We start from the raw sequence: 22,329 nt of genomic DNA on the forward strand, positions 1-22,329 counted from the left end.
AGAAAAGTGAGACTACAATACAGTCAAAACAGCATTTAATCAAAAGATACTTCATCAGTGGTAAACCTAGAAATTGACAGTTCAGCTCAAATCAGCATTGCAGAGACTGCAAACATGATTCGAGTGCATATTGGGTTTAACATTTCTCTCCAAAGCTGAGTGGCTATGGTTTAATGCCAGGAGAATTTGGTGCTTCTTCTCTTGGGTTGGCAGCTGGCACTGTGCATGAGGGAATGGTGACTCAGATATGCTGATGGATCAATCATGCAGTCCGGTGCTGTTGCCCGAGGCAGATGTTTCAAGAACCATGATTGGATTGGATTGGATTTGTTTATTGTCACGCATACTGAGGTACAGTGAAAAGTATTTTTCTGCGAGCAGCTCAACAGATCATTAAATACATGGGAAAAAAAGGGAATAAAAGAAAATACGCATTAGGGCAACACAACATATACAATGTAACTACATAAGCACTGGCATCGGATGAAGCATACAGGGTGTAGTGTTAATGAGGTCAGTCCATAAGAGGGTCATTTAGGAGTCTGGTGACAGTGGGGAAGAAGCTGTTTTTGAGTCTGTTTGTGCGTCTTCTCAGACTTCTGTATCTCCTGCCCGATGGAAGAAGTTGGAAGAGTAAGCCGGGTGGGAGGGATCTTTGATTATGCTGCCCACTTTCCCCAGGCAGTGGGAGGTGTAGATGGAGTCAATGGATGGGAGGCAGGTTGGTGTGATGGACTGGGCGGTGTTCACGACTCTCTGAAGTTTCTTGCGGTCCTGGGCCGAGCAGTTGCCATACCAGGCTGTGATGCAGCCAGACAGGATGCTTTCTATGGTGCATCTGTAAAGGTTGGTAAGGGTTAATGTGGACATGCTGAATTTCCTTAGTTTCCTGAGGACGTATAGGCACTGTTGTGCTTTCTTGGTGGTGGCGTCGACGTGGGTGGACCAGGACAGATTTTTGGACATGTGAACCCCTAGGAATTTGAAACTGCTAACCATCTCCACCTCGGCCCCGATGATGCTGACAGGGGTGTGTACAGTACTTTGCTTCCTGAAGTCAATGACCAGCTCTTTAGTTTTGCTGGCATTGAGGGAGAGATTGTTGTCGCTACACCACTCCACTAGGTTCTCTATCTCCCGCCTGTATTCTGACACGTCGTTATTCGAGATCCGACCCACTATGGTCGTATCGTCAGCAAACTTGTAGATGGAGTTGGCACCAAGTTTTGCCACGCAGTCGTGTGTGTACAGGGAGTAGAGTAGGGGGCTAAGTACGCAGCCTTGGGGGCCCCGGTGTTGAGGACTATTGTGGAGGAGGTGTTGTTGTTCATTCTTACTGATTGTGGTCTGTTGGTCAGAAAACCCAGGATCCAGTTGCAGTCCTAGGTTTTGGAGCTTTGATATGAGTTTAGCTGGGAAGCCAGGTAAGTGAGGAAAAGCAAAACAATGGAAGTTCAGAGCAACTTCAGGAACTTTTCATTATCCTTCAAGGAGGTTCCTGCATTCTGGCAGGTCCATTAAATTCCATTCCTCAACATTTCTCAATTTGTGACAATATTGTTCCAATTTATAGAAATACACATAAGTGACAACATAAACAGCTTGTTCAACCCAACCAATCTAGGTTAGCATCTACCCTAAATTCCAGCGAATGTACCTTTTTTAAAAAAATAAATGTTTTTACTCTCCATTTTCACATTTTCCTTCAAAATTTACACCCCACCCACAAACAGTAAAAGGTAACAAATACAAAATCAATCCCCTTAACAATACCAACAATCCCATTCTCCCACCACCCCAAACAACGGCCCACCTGTCAATATATGCATCCAATAAAACCCTCCCACGGTGGCAACAAAAAAACAAAGGAGAAAAAGAAAAAGGAGTCTGGGACCGCCCATGGTCACCAGTGACCTATAGAGTCCACTCCCCCTCCCTCCCCCTACACTCAACGCCTTCCAACCTCTGAAAGAGTACCGTACATGATACCCAAGAGTTGTACCCCCCCACCCCCCCCCCTCCTCCCCACACACACAGTCTCCAGCTCCTCCCGTCCACTGCCTCTTGTAAAACTCCTCCTCCCAACCTCGGTTCCTTCCCCCCAACTTTCCACTCCAACTAGGCCACTCGGACCCTGTTCTGCCAGGCTCCGATGGCCACAGCCCCTCCCCCACCTCACTCCAGTTCACTGGCCGGCTTAAACCGGCCAGCGTGGAGACCCCCGCCCGGGTCCCTTTCCCCCTTGCCCGGCCCCGGGAAAGCTCAGAAATCCCCTTTTAGCACACAAACCCCGCATATCCACCTACACCCCAAAGAGCCCTCATTTCGAGTGAAAGTCCCATCACTTCCCTTGTCCAAATATATACAACATTGGCTCCTTCAGCCCATACACCCGCACTCAGTGAAACAAAAAAGAATAAAATACAGTCATGAGGTTACATCGGCACATGGCCATTTCTCAATTTCTCAGTTCTGCCACAGTCCTTCTGCCTTCGCAAACTCCTCCACTGCTCCAAAATAAAAGTCCTGAGCTTGTAAGTCACCCTCAGCTTCGCTGGATATACAATGCCGCACTGCACCTTGCTAATGTACAGTGCCCTCTTCACCCGGTTGAAGGCAGCCCGCCTCCTTGCCAGCTCCACCGTAAAGTCCTGGTATACACGTATACCAGCTCCAGCCCATTGCACCACCCGCTTCTGCTTGGCCCAGCTCAGGACCTTCTCCTTCACACTGTACCTACGGAAGCACAGAGTCACTACCCTTGGCAGCTCACTCGCCTTTGGTACAGGCCTCCACGACCGATGAGCCCGATCCAGTTCATATCGGGAGGGATCGTCCCCCTCCCCCAATAGTTTCGCCAGCATCGCGGCAAAATACTCAGTCGGCCTCGGTCCTTCAACTCCTTCGGGCAGCCCCACAATCCTCAAATTCTGTCACCTGGATCTGTTTTCCAGGTCTTCCATTTTTTCTCGCAGATCCTTGTTAATGTCCATCACCTTCCGCATCTCCTTCCCCATCGAGGCAAGTTGATCACCGTGCTGCAATATCGTCTCCTCCACTTCCTTCAGCTCCTCCCCTTGCTCTCGCACCTCCGCCACTGTGCTCGCCACCGCCTTCGTCACCGGGGAAATCGCCTCCTCCACCAACACACTCAAAACCTCTCACATCTCCTTCCTCATTGTCTCCATGTATTTTGTAAACTGCCTTTCAAATTCCGCAGCCATCACCTTAGTTATTTCTTCAGCCGTAAGCAATGCGGCCTCCCCTGGTGCTCCAGCCTCCATTTTCCTTGGTGGCCCCGCGGTGACCTTTCCACTCCCTGACGGACCTTCAGCTGTTTTCCTTACGGACGTTCTTTTGCTCACCCTCGACATTTTTCTTCACTGTGCCTTCACTCTGCCGCCTCTGTGCCTTCTCCCTGCTTTTGCTGCCTCCCTGGACCCTGGGACCGGGCTTAAAGCCCCGAAAATGCTGTTCCCGAACGGGAGCCCTCCATTGTGCGGCCGCCTCCTGCCCGCCGTCACCGGAAGTCCTCAAGCGAATGTACCTAATCACATTTACACAAACTGCTCCATATGCCTTCATTTCCGATTAAAAGGACAAATGATAGAAATTGCAAATTAGAAACAAAGTACTCAAAATATACCTTATCCTGAAATGACAAAAGAAACCTGACAAGTCCCAAGGTGTTGACGTTCACCTGAAAAGGTGTCTATATCTCAAGTGCTGGAGATGTTGGCTCTGAAGACCAGACACTGACATGATCCAGTCACTTATCCCATCCTCATGCTTTGCTTTCTTTTGAAATGTTTCAAACGCTTATCCATTTCCCATCTAAACCACCATGGACTTTGCTTCTGCATTCTTGAGCGGGCATTTAACACCTTAACAGTCTCTGGGTGAGAACATTTCTCGCTGTTCTTTTGATGATAAGTTTATACCCTTTACATACTGACTTTGCTTTTCCCTTCATTACCTCTCATTATTTTGAATACCTCCATCAGATCTCGTCTTAACTTTCTCTGTACTCTAGTCTCTCCTGAAAAATACAAATTCCAGATTGCTGATTTTATCCAAGTAAATTTTCTCTGTATTCACTCCACAGGCTTCAGGTCATCCCTAAAGTTAGGTCCCCAAATTAACATCTAACATGTAGGGAGCATGTGGGGTCCTGGCCAATATTGGGGAAAGAGAGGGGATGAATGTGTGGTGCTTTGCTATGGTAGCAGGATGAACACTAGGCAGAGGGAAGCAAAAGATGTGCTTCACTGTGGGCATCACATTGTACGAATAACATTTGATCACGTGAATCTGGAAACAAAAAGTGAGAGGACTAAGGGAATCCCTGTCACTGAGAAGGGCAAGGGTCAGGAATGGAAGAATGAAGAAAAGGAGAGGACATTTCAGAATCTCTGGTGTGGAAAATGATCACTCTCAGAACTAGAGATCCAGGTACATTGATCAATAAAATGTCACGGACAAGAACAGGAAATAATCAAAAAGGCTAATGGAATGCTGGCCTTTGTTTATAGAATATAAGGGGGTAGAAATCATGCTTCAACTACACAAAGCCCTGGTCAGGCCGCACCTCGTGTATTCTGAGCAGTTCTGAGCAGGGCGATCACCTTAGAAGGATGTACTGGCCGTGCAAGAGATATTTAACAAACTAGGTTTATATTTCCAGAATTTCTAAGGTTAAGGGGTGATTTGATTGAAGTTTTCAATATATTAAGAGGAACAGATAGGTATAAGAAATTTCTGTCTAGCAAAATTATAACATCTCAAGAAATGCATTGAATATTTTAAACATCTTATGAATAAAGCTTCCACAACAGCTTGCTGCCTGAAAAATACAAGACAGGCCTGTTATCACCAAGGCCAGAGAAACCTGGTTATCGAAGGGAAGCTGATGAGGCTCTTCAATGAAAAACTGTTCAAGTCAAAAAGCAAGATTGAGAGTGACCTCTCCGGTCTCTTCAACGAGTGTAAAAGTCCACATCATGTGACTGCTGAAGCCAATCTGGCACGACTGTTTGAAAACCAGCTGTCCCAACCAGCAAAATAGCTGAATAGTAATTTAGCCTGTTATCGCTGCCAAGCACATATCTCCAGCACATGAATTTCTGATAAGGTTGGATCTCATGGTGGATACCTAAACCAAATGTCGAAGTAAATGGTTAAAAACAGGCTCTCGAGGAGAAGAGAAATTGCTTGAGAGGAAAGAGCTTGATGTATTGTAGGCTTAGAAGCACAGAGTAAGCATAGGTTGGGGGGAGAAGTGTTCCCAGAGCCTTAATTAGAAGACCACCTTCCTAAGCAAGACAGAATACTTTGCCCAGAATAATATACTCACCGAGACAATGATGGTCTGAACACATTCCAAATGAATGTTATCCCATCAGATTCCTGTGCAGCAGGCTTCAGATGAAGTAAAATATAATTTTGCTCTATTTGGAGCAAATTATACTCAAATGCTTAATATGCAACTAAAGAATTGTCATTGCAAAGCCAACGCTCCAGATAACGAGCATAAAATGTTGAGATTGGTGGTAATTTGTAATAATGAGAATTTTCTACATTGCTACCTGTTTGCGGTGAAATTACAGTTTTAGTTAGTGGATAGCATATTAAATGATGTTCATTAACACTTCTAATGAAGTACCGCAAGAACTATAATTTATTTGGGCAGAGAAATGATTTTATCTTTCTGCTGGCTTCTTAACCAGTGCAAATTTAAGGCCCAAGGAAGCTTCATGAGAATGACTTAAGAAATGATTCAGGGGCAAGATACTCTAATCCCGCGCCCCAATTGAGAAGATCCTTGTATTTAAATGATTTGCAGCAGTAAACCACATCAACTTTAAGGAAAATCCCTGCTTTATCAAATGCATTTGATAACGTGCTCTCCAATCATGGTAATTAATGACTGCTAAAGTTCAACCCAGCTTCAGTGTAACGTCAGACACTTTCCAACTTGGTCCGAAGGTGCTTTGAGTGTAAGTAAAGATGACGGGCGCTATTCTCCCCCCCCACCCCCACGTCGGAAACAGGCGGCGCGCGATTCGCACCGGGCCGCTCGGAGAACCGGCGAGTGGCGGTTCTCCGGCCCAGATGGGCCGAGCGGCCGCTACGACACGACAGGTTCCCGCCGGCGCCATCCACCCCTGGTCGCTGCCGGCGGGAATTCTGCGGGAACGCTGGGGGAGCGGCCTGTTTGGGGGGGGGGGGGGGGGGAGGGAGAAAAAGAGTAGGGGGGCTCCTTCACTGGGATGGCCTCCGATGGGGTCTGGCGCGCGATCGGGGCACACCGATCGGCAGGCCGGCCTCTCTCTCTCTCTCTCCCCCCACCCCACCCCGGGCCTACCTCCTTCCGTGTGCGGCCTCTTAACACCGGCTCCGTGTTGGTGAGGGGCCGGCTTACGTAAGGCGTTCTCCGCGCATGCCCAGGATGGTGCGGCCCAACTACGCATGCACAGGATTGGGCTGCCCCAACTGCGCATGCGCAGGTTGGCGCGGTGCCGCTGGAGTGGCATGAACCGCTCCAGCGCCGTGCTGGCCCCCTGTGGGGGCCAGAATAGGTCGTGTCCAGGCCCTGTTTGCGCCGTCATGAAACACGACAGCGTTCACGACGGCGCGAACACTTGGCCTCGATATCGGAGAATCGCCCATAACATATGATATTTTGGAAAGTTGGGAAAATTGACTTGAAAATTAGCTGCAATGTTATAATGCAGCCTTTTAAGTGGAGAAAAAGTCAACTATTTTGACATTTCCATGGAATGGATCAGATTTTCAATTGTTAATCAGGAATGAAACAATTCCATACATAAAAAAATTGACTAAAGGCAGGGGGCGGAATTCTCCCCCCTCCACGCCAGGTGGGAGAATCGCTGGGGCGCCGTGCGTGTCCCGCCATGCCACCTCGACACCCGCACGCGATTCTCCCACACCCCCCAAACCGGCGCGGTGAGAATCATGGCTGGCCGCTGGGAGAATCGCTGCTCGCTTGCCCGGATGGCCTGCCCAATACGACGGGTTCCCGCCGGCGGCGTCCACACCTGCTCGCTGCCGGAGGGAACAGCGTGGGAATGCTGGGGGGGGGGATTCCTGCACCGGGGGTGGCCTCAAATGGGGTCTGGCCCGCGATCTGTGCCCACCGATCGGCAGGCCGGCCTCTCTGAAGGAGGACCTCCTTTCCTCTGATGCCCCGCAAGATTCATCCGACATCTTCTTGCAGGGCGGCCTCGGGGAGGGCGGCAACCGCGCCTGCGCGGGTGATGTCATTTACGTGGCACTGTCGCGTCATTTATGCGGTGCCACTTTTACGCGGCGCCAAGGCCTGGTGCGCGTAAATGACGCGACACCACTCCTAGCCCCGCGGGGGCGGGAGAATATGGGGCTGGGAGCGGGCTCCGACGCCGGAGTGAAACACTCCGGTTTTCACTCCTGTGTTGGCACTTCGACTCCCGATGGGAGAATTGCGCCCAGGATTTTCCAGTCCCCCCACCTTGGCAGTGGAGAAGATTTGCCATCGGGTCAATGGATTTTGGCTGGAAAATTCCACCCAAAGTGTACTTTAAAAAGCAAAGATGCTTCTGTGGTAAAGTCTGCAAAAGCATTCAAAACTCAGAAAGTTCAGTATTTAGGATGAGCGTTGGCGGGGAAAATGACAGGGTCGATGATACAATTAATGGCATCAATGTACATTGACAATTGGAGGAACCATTAAACTTACACGAGGCCAGACCTCCTCACGCCAGTAGTGTGGCCAGAGTACAGTAGCAGTATTGTGTGCACTAACCTCTTCACTGTATTTAATAACGTAAGAGTAGATTTCGTTCAATGCACTCAGCATGTTAAATTCATTCACATGCAAACGGGACTGTTCCGCCAGGTAAGCGTTCATATCCTGGTCACTAATTGCAGACATTTTAGCAATATCAGCGTAGTACCTTTAAAACAAAAGATATGTGTTTCACCAGCAGCCTATTTGCACAATATAAGCAATAACATCCAGAATTAATTACCTGGCTCCCAATGTACATTCTCCGCATGGAAGGACAGCAGGTAAATGGCCAAAAGAATTGGGTGAAAATCAACTTTACTTTGATGCAGGGACAGACAAGTCAATATCTACTAATTACATGCCGATAATGGAATTTGAAGCCAAATTCTACCATGCGATTAGCAGCATCAAGTTCATTCCCATTTGTAGGACACACTGTAAAAAAAAAAACTTGGAAGTACCTGTACTGACAGTGAAATGTTGGTCTCCTACCCAAAGCCAATAAGAGATCTATTGCTGCACTGGAAAGGTTTTATTATATACAAATGTGATCACACACAGATAATACCTGGACTACCGACAGCCCAGAATCAAAAAATCAACTGCGGGCAAACAGGCCATTGACATAAACCCCATTAGAATTATATTTTACGGCATGCACACTGACGAATAGTGTAAGAGAAATCAGGCAGGGACTGCCTGCGGCCACATTTGCATGCAAATGGGGAAAAAAATATTGTGCAGTCGCAGACTGCAACTGTGATTAATGACAACAATGAAAACTGCCCCCAGACATCTGGAATGCCCTGCACTGTACGAGTGAAATCACACTGTCAGCAGATTTCAGAGCTCTGCCTTCCAGTTATTTGAATGGGGAATACAGAGCTACTTTCATTCATTAATTAATCCCCATTTCTGAATCTTTCACGTTCCTTACTCACTTTGAAATGTGGATTAATTGATCACAGGCGACCCACAGTTTACGAAGCTAATGCGCGTGATGAACGCGCGAGACACATTTAGGGCAAACCAAGACAAACGAGGAAGCAATTCATTCTTGAAGCAAGAAGCCCACCTACATGCACTTTCCCACTCAGGAAGGAAGCGGTTTGCAGCATTCCCGTGTATATCCTCGCCATTTAGGAACAAAGGAATGTGAATTTACAGTGACGGAAACATTGACAAAAGCAAACATTAACCAGCCCAAATCTACCGAAATGGTAATTCTGTGGCAATTGACCTCAACCTGCTTAGTCATTCACGTGGACCCCAAGGAACTAAAAATGAAACTTTGTCAAATGTGTCCTTTTCTAGAAAGTTATTAGTCCACCAGAAATGAAGAGAGCAACAATATCCCACTTCTCATCTTTCATTCTCACTCCACAGTATAAATATTTCCACTTTCTCTGTCTGTTAGCTTTGACAAAGGGTTATCTGGACTCGAAACGTTAGCTCTTTTCTCTCCCTACAGATGCTGCCAGACCTGCTGAGATTTTCCAGCATTTTCTCTTTCGTAACAATATCCAACTGTTGAGTCACGGAAATAAATAAGCCGGACTCATTTTATGCTTGAATTCGTATACATTTAAACGTTAATAAAAACAGAAAGTTCTGGAAATAGCAGAAGAATGAGACACCGCCGACTTAAAACGCTAATTCTGTTTTTCTCTCTCCACAGATGCTGTCTGATCTGCTGCCTATTCTCAGCACTTTCTATTTTTCATTTCCCAGCACTTTCTATTTTTATTTCCAATTGCTAGCATCCGCAGTATTTTACTTTTACATTTCCCAGAGATTGAATGCTGTAAAGTTGGACTGAAATCAGAAGCGATTACAATGGAGCACAATGCTGTAATAAGGTTAAAATAAAGAAGTTTGCAGTTTCACGCAATTACTGAATGGGGCATTCACATTAAAAATGTTTGATTTCCCATTCTATTAAATGACAGCAATATTGGCGTGCAAATGCATCGGGGCCTCAAGACACTACACCACAATGTGATGAGCAAAATGATAGTTTTGCAGCACATGTTGACCTAAAGTCAACTTAATTTAAACAGTTAAACCTGGTTACTGCAAACTCCCAGGGACTGTCAAAGCACTTTGTTTAAAAAAAATTGAATTAGTGGTTCATCACAGAGAGTTCTGAAACTGTTCTAATAAATATAATGGAACTTCAATAGGATCAGTCAAAACCATTTGCTCTAGTGGAAAGCTTGCAGCAATGGGGTTTAATGGCAGTGCTCCATTTCCTGCTGCAGTGAACAAAGCACGTCAGTTTCAATCTGTTAATGGCACCTAGCTAACGAACATGTTCCATTAAGCAGCACTCAATTCACATGTTATCAGTTATATCTCATGCCATGCTCTCTATTCATAAATGAAGCCTGATCAATACTGACCCAGGGTCGATGCCAGTATATACTAACCTCTCAACCCAGCTCTTATAGTTGGGGATATCCTTGGCATATAACAATTTGTTCGATGGAGAGTCCTTGCCGAGTCGGTGCTCAGATGTTGAGCAGGAGTCCATGAATGTCTGTGCCACCACGGATAGGCATGCGTCTGTAATACTGCTCTTGTGAATGTCAAAGACAAATTGCGGATTCTTAATCACATTGACCCAAAATCGTAATGGTAAACTGCAAAAGAGAAAAGGAACACTTGGGTTTGAGTGCAATCGCAGGATAATCACATCATTGAAACTGGGTCACGTGTCACTGTGTCAGCTGACAACATTCAAACACAGTAGCTGAATTCCGATCATATGTTTTTAATGCTGGCTGACCTTTCATAATGTTGCACAAGTTAACGATAAGTACCGCATTTGGACAAAACTGAGTTTATAACTGGAGTGGTGCACAGCACTGGGGTGAGGGGATGAGATAAAGGAATAGAGCAGCATATGGGAATTAGGGATAAGCAGCAAAGGCAGAAAACTATTTGTTGGGTTGGAGGCGGGTGGGTGGCTCTGGGAAGATAATCTCCCACTGCTGGGGCCAGAACATGATCTCGGTGAGAGTAGGCTTCAGTTAACATTTCTCTCTGCCAGATCGACAACTGGGGACACAGTGAGAGGGACAGGGGGGACCGGGGAGGGGGTGAATTACCAACAACAGGCTTCAAATTTAAATGAGCTCAATTGTTTAATTACAAAATTCCACATTTAGTTTCAACCACATAACAAGACTCTTCTCATGTCAACATTTAACAAACAAATAATCTGTACATCAACACCCCACTTGCATTTATTGGCTGATTCTAACATTGGGAAAATTGGTGAATGAAACACAAACTGGAGGAAAGAGGATAAGTGGAATGAAGTGTTGCCGGGATTTTGGGATGGAACCCTCTAGGGCAGGGTCACGATAAATGGAAGAGCAGCTGCAAATAACAAGGGAAAAAAGCAGTGAGTTTGTATGTGGGTAAAGGTGGAAACTGGCAAAAAATGCGAGTGCATTGGGAAACTGCCTCCAGCTTTGGTAAACTCATGTTTAACTCGCATCATTACGCTGGTTTCACACAACCTCCTTTTGCACAGGCAGCTTGCCTACTAACATACAACAGCTGCTCAGTTGGAATCTTACTTTGACACATATTTAAGCTTAATACAGCATCCAAAGCATCTTTTGTGTTATCATAGAATCATGGAATTTACAGTGCGGAAGGCGGCCATTTGGCTCATCGAGTCTGCATCGGCCCTTAGAAAGAGCACCCCATCCAAGCCCACCCTTCCACCCTATCCCCAAAACCCAGTAACCCCACCTAACCTTTTGGACACCAAGGGGCAATTCAACATGGCCAATCTACCTAACCTGCGCATCTTTGGACTGTGGGAGGAAACCCACGCAGACACGGGGAGAAAGTGCAAACTCCACACATACAGTCACCCGAGGCTGGAATTGAACCCGGGTCCCTGGAGCTGTGAGGCAGCAGTGGTAACCACGGTGCCACTGTGCTAGTTAGGACATTAAAGCGTATCCTGCATTGAATGCAATAGTGCAAGTACTTCTGGCTGTTGAATTCCTATAGTCTATCTTCAGTCACGCAGCAGCAGACGCAGGAAGGGACACCTGTCACTGGCGTCTCACAGGCTCCCGCAGTGTCCCAAGGAATGTATCACCAAAGCAAGTCACAACTTGCGTGTGTCGGAAATCCATCGCCATAGTCTGTCTTCCCTTGTTTCCAAACTATATTTTGGATTGGCTGGGATTGCCCGGCTGCTGCTAGGCAATTAATACCCAACATGGAAGGAATATGATAATATGGTGGCTGTGTTGAAATACCACTGACAAGATGCACTGAACTTTTGCGATATCAAAACCCTTTTGGGTTCTCATCAGGACTGAAGTATTGAACAACTGGAACTGCATATTTACCCTCCTCAGCTGCAATAACCCAACGTTGCAGAAATGATAGGAAAGGAGTAATTAGAAAAATAGAAAAAAAAACATAGCTTTAATTAGTTTTATTATCTGCTTCTTCCACATTTGTCGTGAAAGTAAGATCAATATTGGGATTGACCACTTGATTTATTTAAAATGGATTGTCAAGGCAGCCTGCTAATCATAACACAGATCTGAGAAGGAAACACACGTGTCAGGAAGTGGATGAATAAGAGGTGATAATATTCATAATCCCATGACCAACAAGAGCATTACTTGCAACAATTAAACGCAACAAGCATTGTATTAGACACAACATTTTGGAAAAAAAAGTGTATCGCTCTTAGGGTTAAAGCTACTTGACTTTACAGGAGAAGAACTGCCATGGAGCTTACTTTTTAAAGTACTCCCCATTTTAAATGAATAAATATTAGTCTCAGCAGAATTCTGATTGAATTTTTAAGGGTAAGTATTCATTTTTTTTAAGATCAGCAGAAGTGGAGTGTCCATTTCCTCAAAGCCTGAGCATCACCAACAAGGTACAAGTCAGGAGTGCGATGGAATACTCTCCATTTGCCTGGATGAGTGCAGGTCCAACAACACTCAAGAAGCTCGACACCATCCAGAATAAAGTAGCCTGCTTCCTGGCACCCCCTTCACCGTCCCCTCCACCACCGATGCACTGGGGCAACAGTGTGCACCACCTACAAGACGAACTGCGGCAACTCATCAAGGCTCATTCAGCAGCATCCTCCAAAACCGTGACATCTACCACCTAGAAGGGCAAGGGTAAAAGCCGCTTGGCGACAGCACCACCTGTACGTTTCCCTTCCTCCCAAGTCACACACACACCATCTTGACTTGGAACTATAATCGCCGTTCCTTCACTGTTGCTGGGTCAGAAATCTGGAACTCCCTTTTCAACAGCACTGTGGGTGTACCTACACCACATGGCCTGCAGCAGTTCAAGAAGGCAGCTCAACATCACCTTCTCAAGGGCAATTAGTGATGGGCAATAAACGCTGGCCTAGCCAGTGACTGCCATGAACTAATAAATAAAATGTCTAGTTGCGTTTGCTCTGGTACCACAGAAAAGCTTAAAAATCGAAGCTGCGGGCTGAGAAATGTATTATCCCTTCCCCCACCATTATGCAGCAGTTTTCTTTGCCACCCCAATTCCCCCAAATAGGCATTGGACTCAAGTTGCAGTGTGTTTTAAGTGCTGATATCTCACACATTAACCATTGTTCAGATGACACCCTGACAGCTGACAAACTATTAACTCAAGGCAAGGTGAGTGGCCGTAAGACACACAATGAATCACATTCTCATCTGACAATCACAATCCATGGTATATTGCTAGACAGTCATCAACACTGGCAATTATGGTTGACTTTTCCTTCACTCACACAAAAATGCCGAGGCCAACTGTAATAGCCTGATTGGAGATTGGGTAACTGCTCAGATTGGGCACCGAATCCGTGAGTCATTGAATAAACTTGTCATGGAGGGAGACAGGCTTTTATATCTATTTTAACGTTTTCTCTTGTAGCATCAATTAACAAGATAAATTAGAACCAATGCTCTTCCAGTAGGGTTACAATATAGTAAAATTGCTATTCTTAATGCACTACCTTCGGATAAACTAAATCATTGCTTAATGTATTTGGGGACGTTTTATTAGGCAGCATAACAAAAGAATAGAGGCAGCAGCTTCTCTGTCTATGCTTTGACACCGCTTTCTGGCTAATCACCATTCTACAACCCACCACCTCCACTTTTAACTCCAAACTGTGTAAATCTCAGCCACCTGAAACCCATTCTTCTTGAATTCCTACTCACCAGTATCCCACCCCTGTTGACACACATTGGCTGCCTTTTGCTTCACAGAAGCATAGAATGCCTATAGAGCAGAAGGAGGCCATGCCACAGAATCCCAACAATGCAGAAGACCCTCCGAAAGAGCAGTCTACCTGGGCCCATTGCCATGCCCTATCCCTGTAACCCCACCTAACCTGGACATATTTTGGACACTAAGAAACAATTTAGCATTCGGCCAATCCACCTCACCTGCGCCTGGACTGTGGGAGGAAACCAGAGCACCAGGAGGAAACACATGCAGACATGAGGAGTATGTGCAAACTCCACACAGACAGTCACCCAAGGTAGGAATCAAACCCGGGTCCCTGGTGCTGTGAGGCAGCAGTGCTAACCACTGTGCCACCCTCCAGTTCATGAATTCCAGAGTCATGAATGCCTATTAATATTACAGGAGTCATCAACTATTTACATGACTATTTGGACTGTGGGAGGAAACGGGGCATATTACTTAAAATGCACGCCAGGATCTCAATGGACCTTCAAAGGAATTGCCTAAGAAGTTTAAATTTCCAATAGGCAATTCGCCTACTCCCCAGGGCCCTCCACAAATGTCTCTGGCTCCAAGCTAGAGTCGGGGACTTTGGCCAGGTCTACAGTCCCTCCATAGTTATCCAGGAAATATTAAGACAGATTAAAACCGTGTCTTATACCTGTGAAACTGCGCAACTGATCTCCCAAACCCCGACCTCCTCAGCTGCTCCACTGACTCGATCTCATAAATCCCCATGACTCGCCCCTCATTATGACCCCCCACTCAACCTGACCCAACTACCCACTCGCCAACCTACCCATTCACTCACTCAGCCATTCATCCATTCACTAATAGTCCAAGATTGAACCTTTAAATTTACCATATGGCAGGTGTGCAAAAAAGGGGGTGCATCCTGTCTTACCCCGAATCTACTTCACTCTGACAGATTTTTCTGACGGATGCTGTACTGCACATTCTTGTAAAATCTGGGATTGGAGGACCCCAAATTAAATTCACAGCACCACAGAATTTGGGGAATTTACAAGCACAGCGAAAATCCCTTCATCATTGCTGCTGCTCCGCAAATCTGGGCCACATTTCCTTTATAAACCTTCTCAAAACCCATCTTTTTGACCAATTCTCTGACCATCTTTCCTCACTCTTCCATGTTGTCTCTGCCTTTATACATTTCACTTATATGCTTTTGCCTTCACATCCCCAAAATACTTTTGGGATGTTCCCTCCATCAATGTTGCATTTCCACAAGGTGCTATACAAATTCAAGTTGCGACTGTTGTAAAAGGACAAACACCTCATTAAGCGGATTAATTCCTCATGGTGGCTTAAAATGTAGGAAAAATTGAAGAGATTTTAACAGGCACCACAGCAAAGTCAAGGTCTTCCCTGCTGCCCTGCTGCCCAGAATGCACTGGTTTAACAAGTGGTGGAATTCTAGCCCAACTCTACCTCTTCAAACAAAGGACAAGGATCCTAGGTAACAATAAGAGATTTCCACTGGCAGAGGCAATATGCAACTTTTTTGCTGCTGGTATTCCATGGAGGCCTCTCAGACTGATTGAGGTACAGTCAATTGATGATCACTTAATGCAGTAACAGTCTGAGAAGATCAGACTGTTAGGAAAGGATGGGACTTAATTAAAGCAATATGTGACATTATCACTTCTTACCTCCTTACTGCATGAATAGAATGGCAATGAATTGGGTTTGAAAATTTACCTTTCATAGAATTCCTACAGTGTAGAAGGAGGTCATTCGACCCATTAAGTCTGCACCGACCGTCTGAAAGAGCACCCTACCGAGGCCCAATCTCCCAACCCAACCCCATCTAACCTGTACACTAAGGAGCAATTTAACATGACCAATCCATCCAACCTGCACTTCTTTGGACTGTGGGAGGAAACCGGAGTTCCCGGAGGAAACCCACGTAGGCACGGGGAGAATGTGCAAACTCCACACAGTCACCGGAGGCCAGAATTGAACCCGGGGCTCTGGTTATGTGAGGCAGCAGTGCTAACCACCGTGCTACCCCGTGAAGTTGCCGTGAAAGCAATTTCTTATGTTAACAAATGTGATCTTATCAGTTGATGCACGATCAATTACACTCAAGACGAAGTGATTTCATAACTGAAGGCTTTAATCGACTAGAACTTGTTCCCCAGCAGCTTTGGTACAGAAAGTGAAGGCTGCTGGGACGGCACCGGTTCTTATACTCCGCCTGTCAGGGCGGAGCTACGTATCAACAGCCAATGGTAAACTCCTAGGTTTAACCAATGGTCATCAGCCTCTTAGGTACCGCAATACCTGATAATACCACATCAGTTTAACAGTAGCCCCCAAAAGAAAACCATTTCCGAAGATATCTTTCTTTGACTGCATTAAAAAAATACAAAATATTACAAGAACCATTAAAACTGCTGCTTCTCAAAAGCAAAACATTCATAGAATCATAGAAGTTTACAGCATGGAAACAGGCCCTTCGGCCCAACCAGTCCATGCCGCCCAGTTTTTACCATTAAGCTAGTCCCAGTTGCCCGCACTTGGCCCATAACCCTCTATACCCATCTTACCCATGTAACTATCAAAATGTTTTTTTAAAAGACACAATTGTACCCGCCTCTACTACTACCTCTGGCAGCCCATTCCAGACACTCACTACCCTCTGAGTGAAGAAATTGCCCCTCTGTGCCCTTCTGAATCTCTCCCCTCTCACCTTAAACCTATGCCCTCTAGTTTTAGACTCCCCTACCTTTGGGAAAAGATGTTGACTATCTACCTTATCTATGCCCCTCATTATTTTATAGACCTCTATAAGATCACCCCTAAGCCTCCTACGCTCCAAGGAAAAAAGTCCCAGTCTATCCAGCCTCTCCTTATAACTCAAACCATCAAGTCCCGGCAACATCCTAGTAAATCTTTTCTGCACTCTTTCCAGTTTAGTAATATCCTTCCTATAATAGGGCGACCAGAACTGCACACAGTATTCCAAGTGTGGCCGTACCAATGTCTTGTACAACTTCTGACCAATGAAACCAAGCATGCCGAATGCCTTCTTCACCACCCTGTCCACCTGTGACTCCACCTTCAAGGAGCTATGAACCTGTACTCCTAGATCTCTTTGTTCTATAACTCTCCCCAACGCCATACCATTAACTGAGTAGGTCCTGGCCTGATTCGATCTGCCAAAATGCATCACCTCACATTTATCTAAATTAAACTCCATCTGCCATTCGTCGGCCCACTGGCGTAATTGATCAAGATCCCGTTGCAATCCTTGATAACCTTCTTCCCTATCCACTGTGCCACCAATCTTGGTGTCATCTGCAAACTTACTAACCATGCCTCCTAAATTCTCATCCAAATCATTAATATAAATCACAAATAACAGTGGACCCAGCACCGATCCCTGAGGCACACCACTGGTCACAGGTCTCCAGTTTGAAAAACAACCCTCTACAACCACCCTCTGTCTTCTGTCGTCCAGCCAATTTTGAATCCAATTGGCAACCTCACCCTGGATCCCGTGAGCTTTAACCTTCTGCAACAACCTACCATGCGGTACCTTGTCAAAGGCTTTGCTCAAGTCCATGTAGACAACGTCTACTGCACTGCCCTAATCTACCTTCTTGGTCACCCCCTCAAAAAACTCAATCAAATTTGTGAGACATGATTTTCCACGCACAAAGCCATGCTGACTGCCCCGAATCAGTCCTTGCCTCTCTAAATGCTTGTAGATCCTGTCTCTCAGAATACCTTCTAGCAACTTACCTACTACAGACGTTAGGCTCACCGGTCTGTAGTTCCCAGGCTTTTCCCTGCTGCCCTTCTTAAACAAGGGCACAACATTCGCCACTCTCCAATCTTCAGGCACCTCACCTGTGGCTGCCGATGATTCAAATATCTCTGTTAGGGGACCCGCAATTTCCTCCCTAGCCTCCCACAACACCCTGGGATACATTTCATCAGGTCCCGGGGATTTATCTACCTTGATGCGCTTTAAGACTTCCAGCACCTCCTCCTCTGTAATATGCACACTTCTCAAGACATCACTATTTATTTCCCTTAGTTTCCTAACATCCATGCCTTTCTCCACCGTGAATACCGATGAGAAATATTCATTCAGGATCTCACCCAACTCTTGTGGCTCTGCACACAGATGTCCTTGTTGATCCTTAAGAGGCCCTACTCTGTCCCTAGTTACTCTTCTCCCCTTTATGTATTTGTAGAATCTCTTTGGATTCTCCCTTGCATTATTTGCCAAAGCAATTTCCTGTCCCCTTTTTGCCCTCCTGATTTCCCTCTTAACTCTATTTCGACAATCTCTATACTCTTCAAGGGATCCACTTGATCCCAGTTGCTTATGTACGTCATATGCCTCCTTCTTCTTTTTGACCAGAGTCTCAATATCTCGAGTCATCCAGGGTTCCCTACTTCTACCAGCCTTACCCTTCACTCTAAAGGGAATGTGCTTACCCTGCACTCTGGTTAACACATTTTTAAAAGCCTCCCATTCACCAGCCGTCCCTTTGCCTGCCAACAGTCTCCCCCAATCTACCTCTGCAAGTTCCTGTCTGATACCATCAAAATTGGCCTTGCCCCAATTAAGAATTTTAACTCTTGGGCCAGACCTATCATTCTCCATAGCTATCTTAAAACTAATCATCACAGTGGAAACAAGGCCAAAACTCTGACCACTTCATTTTCCCCTCATAACAGAGCCATCTCTTTTTGGGGAAAAAAACCCAGAAGATCACTTCCATTCCAGCTTTTGCCATCACATGACCTCAATATATGATTCAGTTGGATGAATCATATCATGGGCAGCCACTGGTGAAGCAATGCTAGGCAGCACCTGGGTTCAAATCTCCAGCCACACAGTACGAGATTAGTTAGCCGTGTAATAAAATAAGCAGAGTGAACGCCAATATATTGCTCTTTTATTTCAAGTGTCTCCACAATCTCTAGGCACACCTGCCTTTAAATAAAACTGCTACTTCCTGAGGACATCTCACAGGAAAGAACATTTCTGATCACCTTGATGTCTTTGTCTTGTCATAACTTTCAAGATTACACTCCTATCTTCAGAAGAAAGATGCTCAATGCTCATTAGCATTTAAAGCAGGCATGAATTACTCCTCCATTCTACCTAGCTGTCAAGTTCACCGAATAAAATTTATGTCTACCCAGACAAAAGCAGCAATGAAGCACTTTAAGTATTTTTCTTTTAACTACAATGCTATTTTTTCTAGTACCAATATTCTCTCTTCACCTCCCCCACCCTCCCCTGCAGCTATTTTTGCAAGGAGCAAAGATCGAGACCATCCATTCAGCTGCTTCTTTATAATCACTGCATCTGCTTGCCCGCCAAGCCAAAGACTCCCTCTGCCCTCGCCCTGAACTCACATATTTCTGTAGTTTCTCTCCCATCATTTCACATCCTGTCTAATTTCATCTTGCCCATGAGATTCACCTCCTGCTCTTCCAATCCTATTCCCAGTAAACTACTGATCATGGAATTCCTCAGCCCAGCGTTCATGCTAGCTGTCGGTGACCTATCCTGATGTACAATCTCCTGCTCCTTCAAGACAGCCACCATCACTTTCTATTCCTCAAAAAAAAAAATTAACTTTGTCTTTGCAAACTACCGTCCATCTCCAACTCCCTAAATCCTCAAATGTGACAGCTTTGACAAAGAATCATCAGACTCGAAACATTAGCTCCCTTCTCTCTCCACAGATGCTGTCAGACCTGCTGAGATCGTCCAGCATTTTCTGTTTTTGTCCTTGAATGTGTTACTGTCTTCAAAACCTGTGCCATCTGTTCCACAGCTCAATGTCTCAACCTCTCCAATCAGCTTCCCATCCCTGCCCCAACTCTGAAACAACCCGAATCAAAGTCAGAAATGACATCCTGTGATGCAGTATGCCTCCTCATCCTTCTTGACCCACCTGCAGACACGGACACATTTGAGCACAACATTCTCCTCCAGCCTCGAGCTGAGCAGCTCCGTCCTGGCCTGGTTCTGCTGTTAACTATCCCGCCATACCCAGAGAAATTCATGCAGTGGCTATGCTTCTTGCTTTGGTAAGGTTTGTATTCCTCAAGGGTCTTTGGTCGCCTCCACACCCACCCCCCCCCCCCCAACTCTTGTCCACATGCCATCTCTTGATGACATCATCCAAAAATAGATCAGATTTCATAAACATGCTGCGAATACCAAGTTTTTCTTCATCACCACCTTTCCTCACCCCTCCATGGAGATGGTGTCGTCAGGCTGCTGGCCCTACCTCCTGTTTTGGATGAGACAAAATTTCCTTCAACTAAATATTGGGAGGACCAAAGCCATTGTTTTTGGTCCCCTCCACAGATTTTGCTCCTGGGCTATTCATTCCATCCTGCCTCCCCATGGCCAGAATCTCAAGCTGAACACAACCGTTCACAACCTTGTCAACCTAGATGACCCGGAGCTGAAAGCCCAACACCATATCCATTTCACTACAACGAATGCACTTTCCACCTCTGTAAGGGTTTGGCACATACATAGTTAATGTGGGACTGAGTATAATAATAATCTGTATTGTCACAAGTAGACTTACATTAACACTGCAATGAAATTACTGTGAAAACCCCTAGTCACCACATTCCGGGGCCTGTTCGGAGGGTGATTCAGAATGTCCAAATTACCCAACAGCACGTCTATCGGGACTTGTGGGAGGAAACCGGAGCACCCGGAGGAAACTCACGCAGACAACAATGCTAACCGCTGTGCTACCCTGGGGCCCGTACAGTACCATCCACAGTGATGTAAAAAGGCACATGACCCAGACCCAGGAGTCAGTGTGGCATTGAGCAGAGACATGCAAAGAGCTAACTATGGCGATAGCTCCTTGCTGTACACGTGTAAATAGTTCGATTTGCTAATAATAACTTTTAGCTAACCTACTGAACGCACTATTTTGTAACCAACACCCTCCCTACTCTATATAACATGGCCTGTCTCTGATCTTGACACAACCCATCTGTAGCTGAAACCTTTATCCATTTGTTACCTCCAACCTTGATTATTACAGCACTCTCTTAGACCGGCCCATGCTCCAAACTCCTTAAATGTTTTACTGTGTTCAAGCCACTACAGAAATGCATTTACTTGTTGTTTTACCTGGAATAATAATTTGTAGTGTATTCATTATCAGTACTCTTCAAACCATTCTGATGTTGTTATTTAGAAGCAAATCATATAGTCGGAGTGGATGAATAAAAGGGTTTGTGATTATGATTGTGGTTTGGTTAGCTTGTGGGCAGAAGGGGAGAAGTTTCAAATGTTGCACATTTTAAAAATTGATACTGGGATTTTGGCCGCGATTCTCGCGCCGGGCTGGAGAATCGCTACAACAGCACCACATCGACCGCGCGCGATTCTCCGAGGTGCGGAGAATCGGCACCATTTGCGCCGGCACGTTTGGCGCGGTGCGGGCTGCCGATTCTCCCGCTCGGATGGGCTGTCCAGCTGCGCGGAAACGGCAGAGTCCCGCCGGCGCCGTTCACTCCTGGTCGCTGCCAGCGGGAACTCTGCAAGGGTCGGGCTGGGGGGGGGGGGGGGGGTACGTCCCCGGGGGGGGGCTTCCGATAGGGTCTGGCCCACGATCGGGGCCCACCAATCGGCGGGCCGGCCTCTAGCCCCCGGGCCTACTTTGTTGCGTGGCCGGCCCCTGAACCCCCACGTCATGTTGCGTCGGGGCCGGTGCGCTGAAGAAGTCCCCTGCGAATGCGCGGTTTGGCGCGGCACCCATTTGCCGTCGGGAAGGGAGGCTGGAGCAGCGTGAACTGCTCCAGCGCCGTGCTGGCCCCCTGTGGGGGCCAGAATCGGTTGTCCCCGTGCCCGTTGTCCAGAAACGCGACGGTGTTCTCGACGGCTCGAACACTTATTCGCCATTTTGGAGAATCGCGGCCACTATATTTGGGTTTTTCATGTTGTTTTTAAAAACAATTACTACTTAAAACACAGAATCAGGAACAATAGAAAATAGTTTACAAATCAAAGCATAAAATCAGGACATGGCTCAAACACCATCTGCGTGAAGTGAGTGAACAAACTTAAAAGTTGTAGGTTCCTTTTTTTTTTCCTTTAAAAAATGTTTTTCCAATTAAGGGGAAATTTAGCGTGGCCAATCGACCGACCCTGCACATCTTTTTGTGTTGTGGGGGTAAAACCCACGCAGGCACGGTGAGAATGTGCAAACTCCACATGGACACTAACCCGGGGCCGGGATCGAACCCGGGTCCTCGGC

At 46.2% G+C, this 22,329-nt stretch overlaps 1 protein-coding gene across 3 annotated transcripts in view; it reads right to left on the reverse strand.

The window, feature by feature from the left end:
• Positions 1-22,329, reverse strand: part of LOC140393814 (plexin-A2-like) — a 582,987-nt gene that overhangs the window by 5,404 nt on the left and 555,254 nt on the right. For all 3 annotated transcript variants that reach the window (XM_072480284.1, XM_072480285.1, XM_072480282.1), the window contains 2 exons: positions 10,216-10,428; positions 7,802-7,952 (listed from right to left, as the gene is read on the reverse strand). In XM_072480284.1, the coding sequence (XP_072336385.1) occupies positions 7,802-7,952; positions 10,216-10,428 (364 nt within the window). The remainder of the gene's footprint in view (positions 1-7,801; positions 7,953-10,215; positions 10,429-22,329) is intronic.

The sequence above is a fragment of the Scyliorhinus torazame genome, chromosome 17, assembly GCF_047496885.1.
Source record: "Scyliorhinus torazame isolate Kashiwa2021f chromosome 17, sScyTor2.1, whole genome shotgun sequence".
Taxonomy (NCBI): Eukaryota; Metazoa; Chordata; class Chondrichthyes; order Carcharhiniformes; family Scyliorhinidae; genus Scyliorhinus; species Scyliorhinus torazame.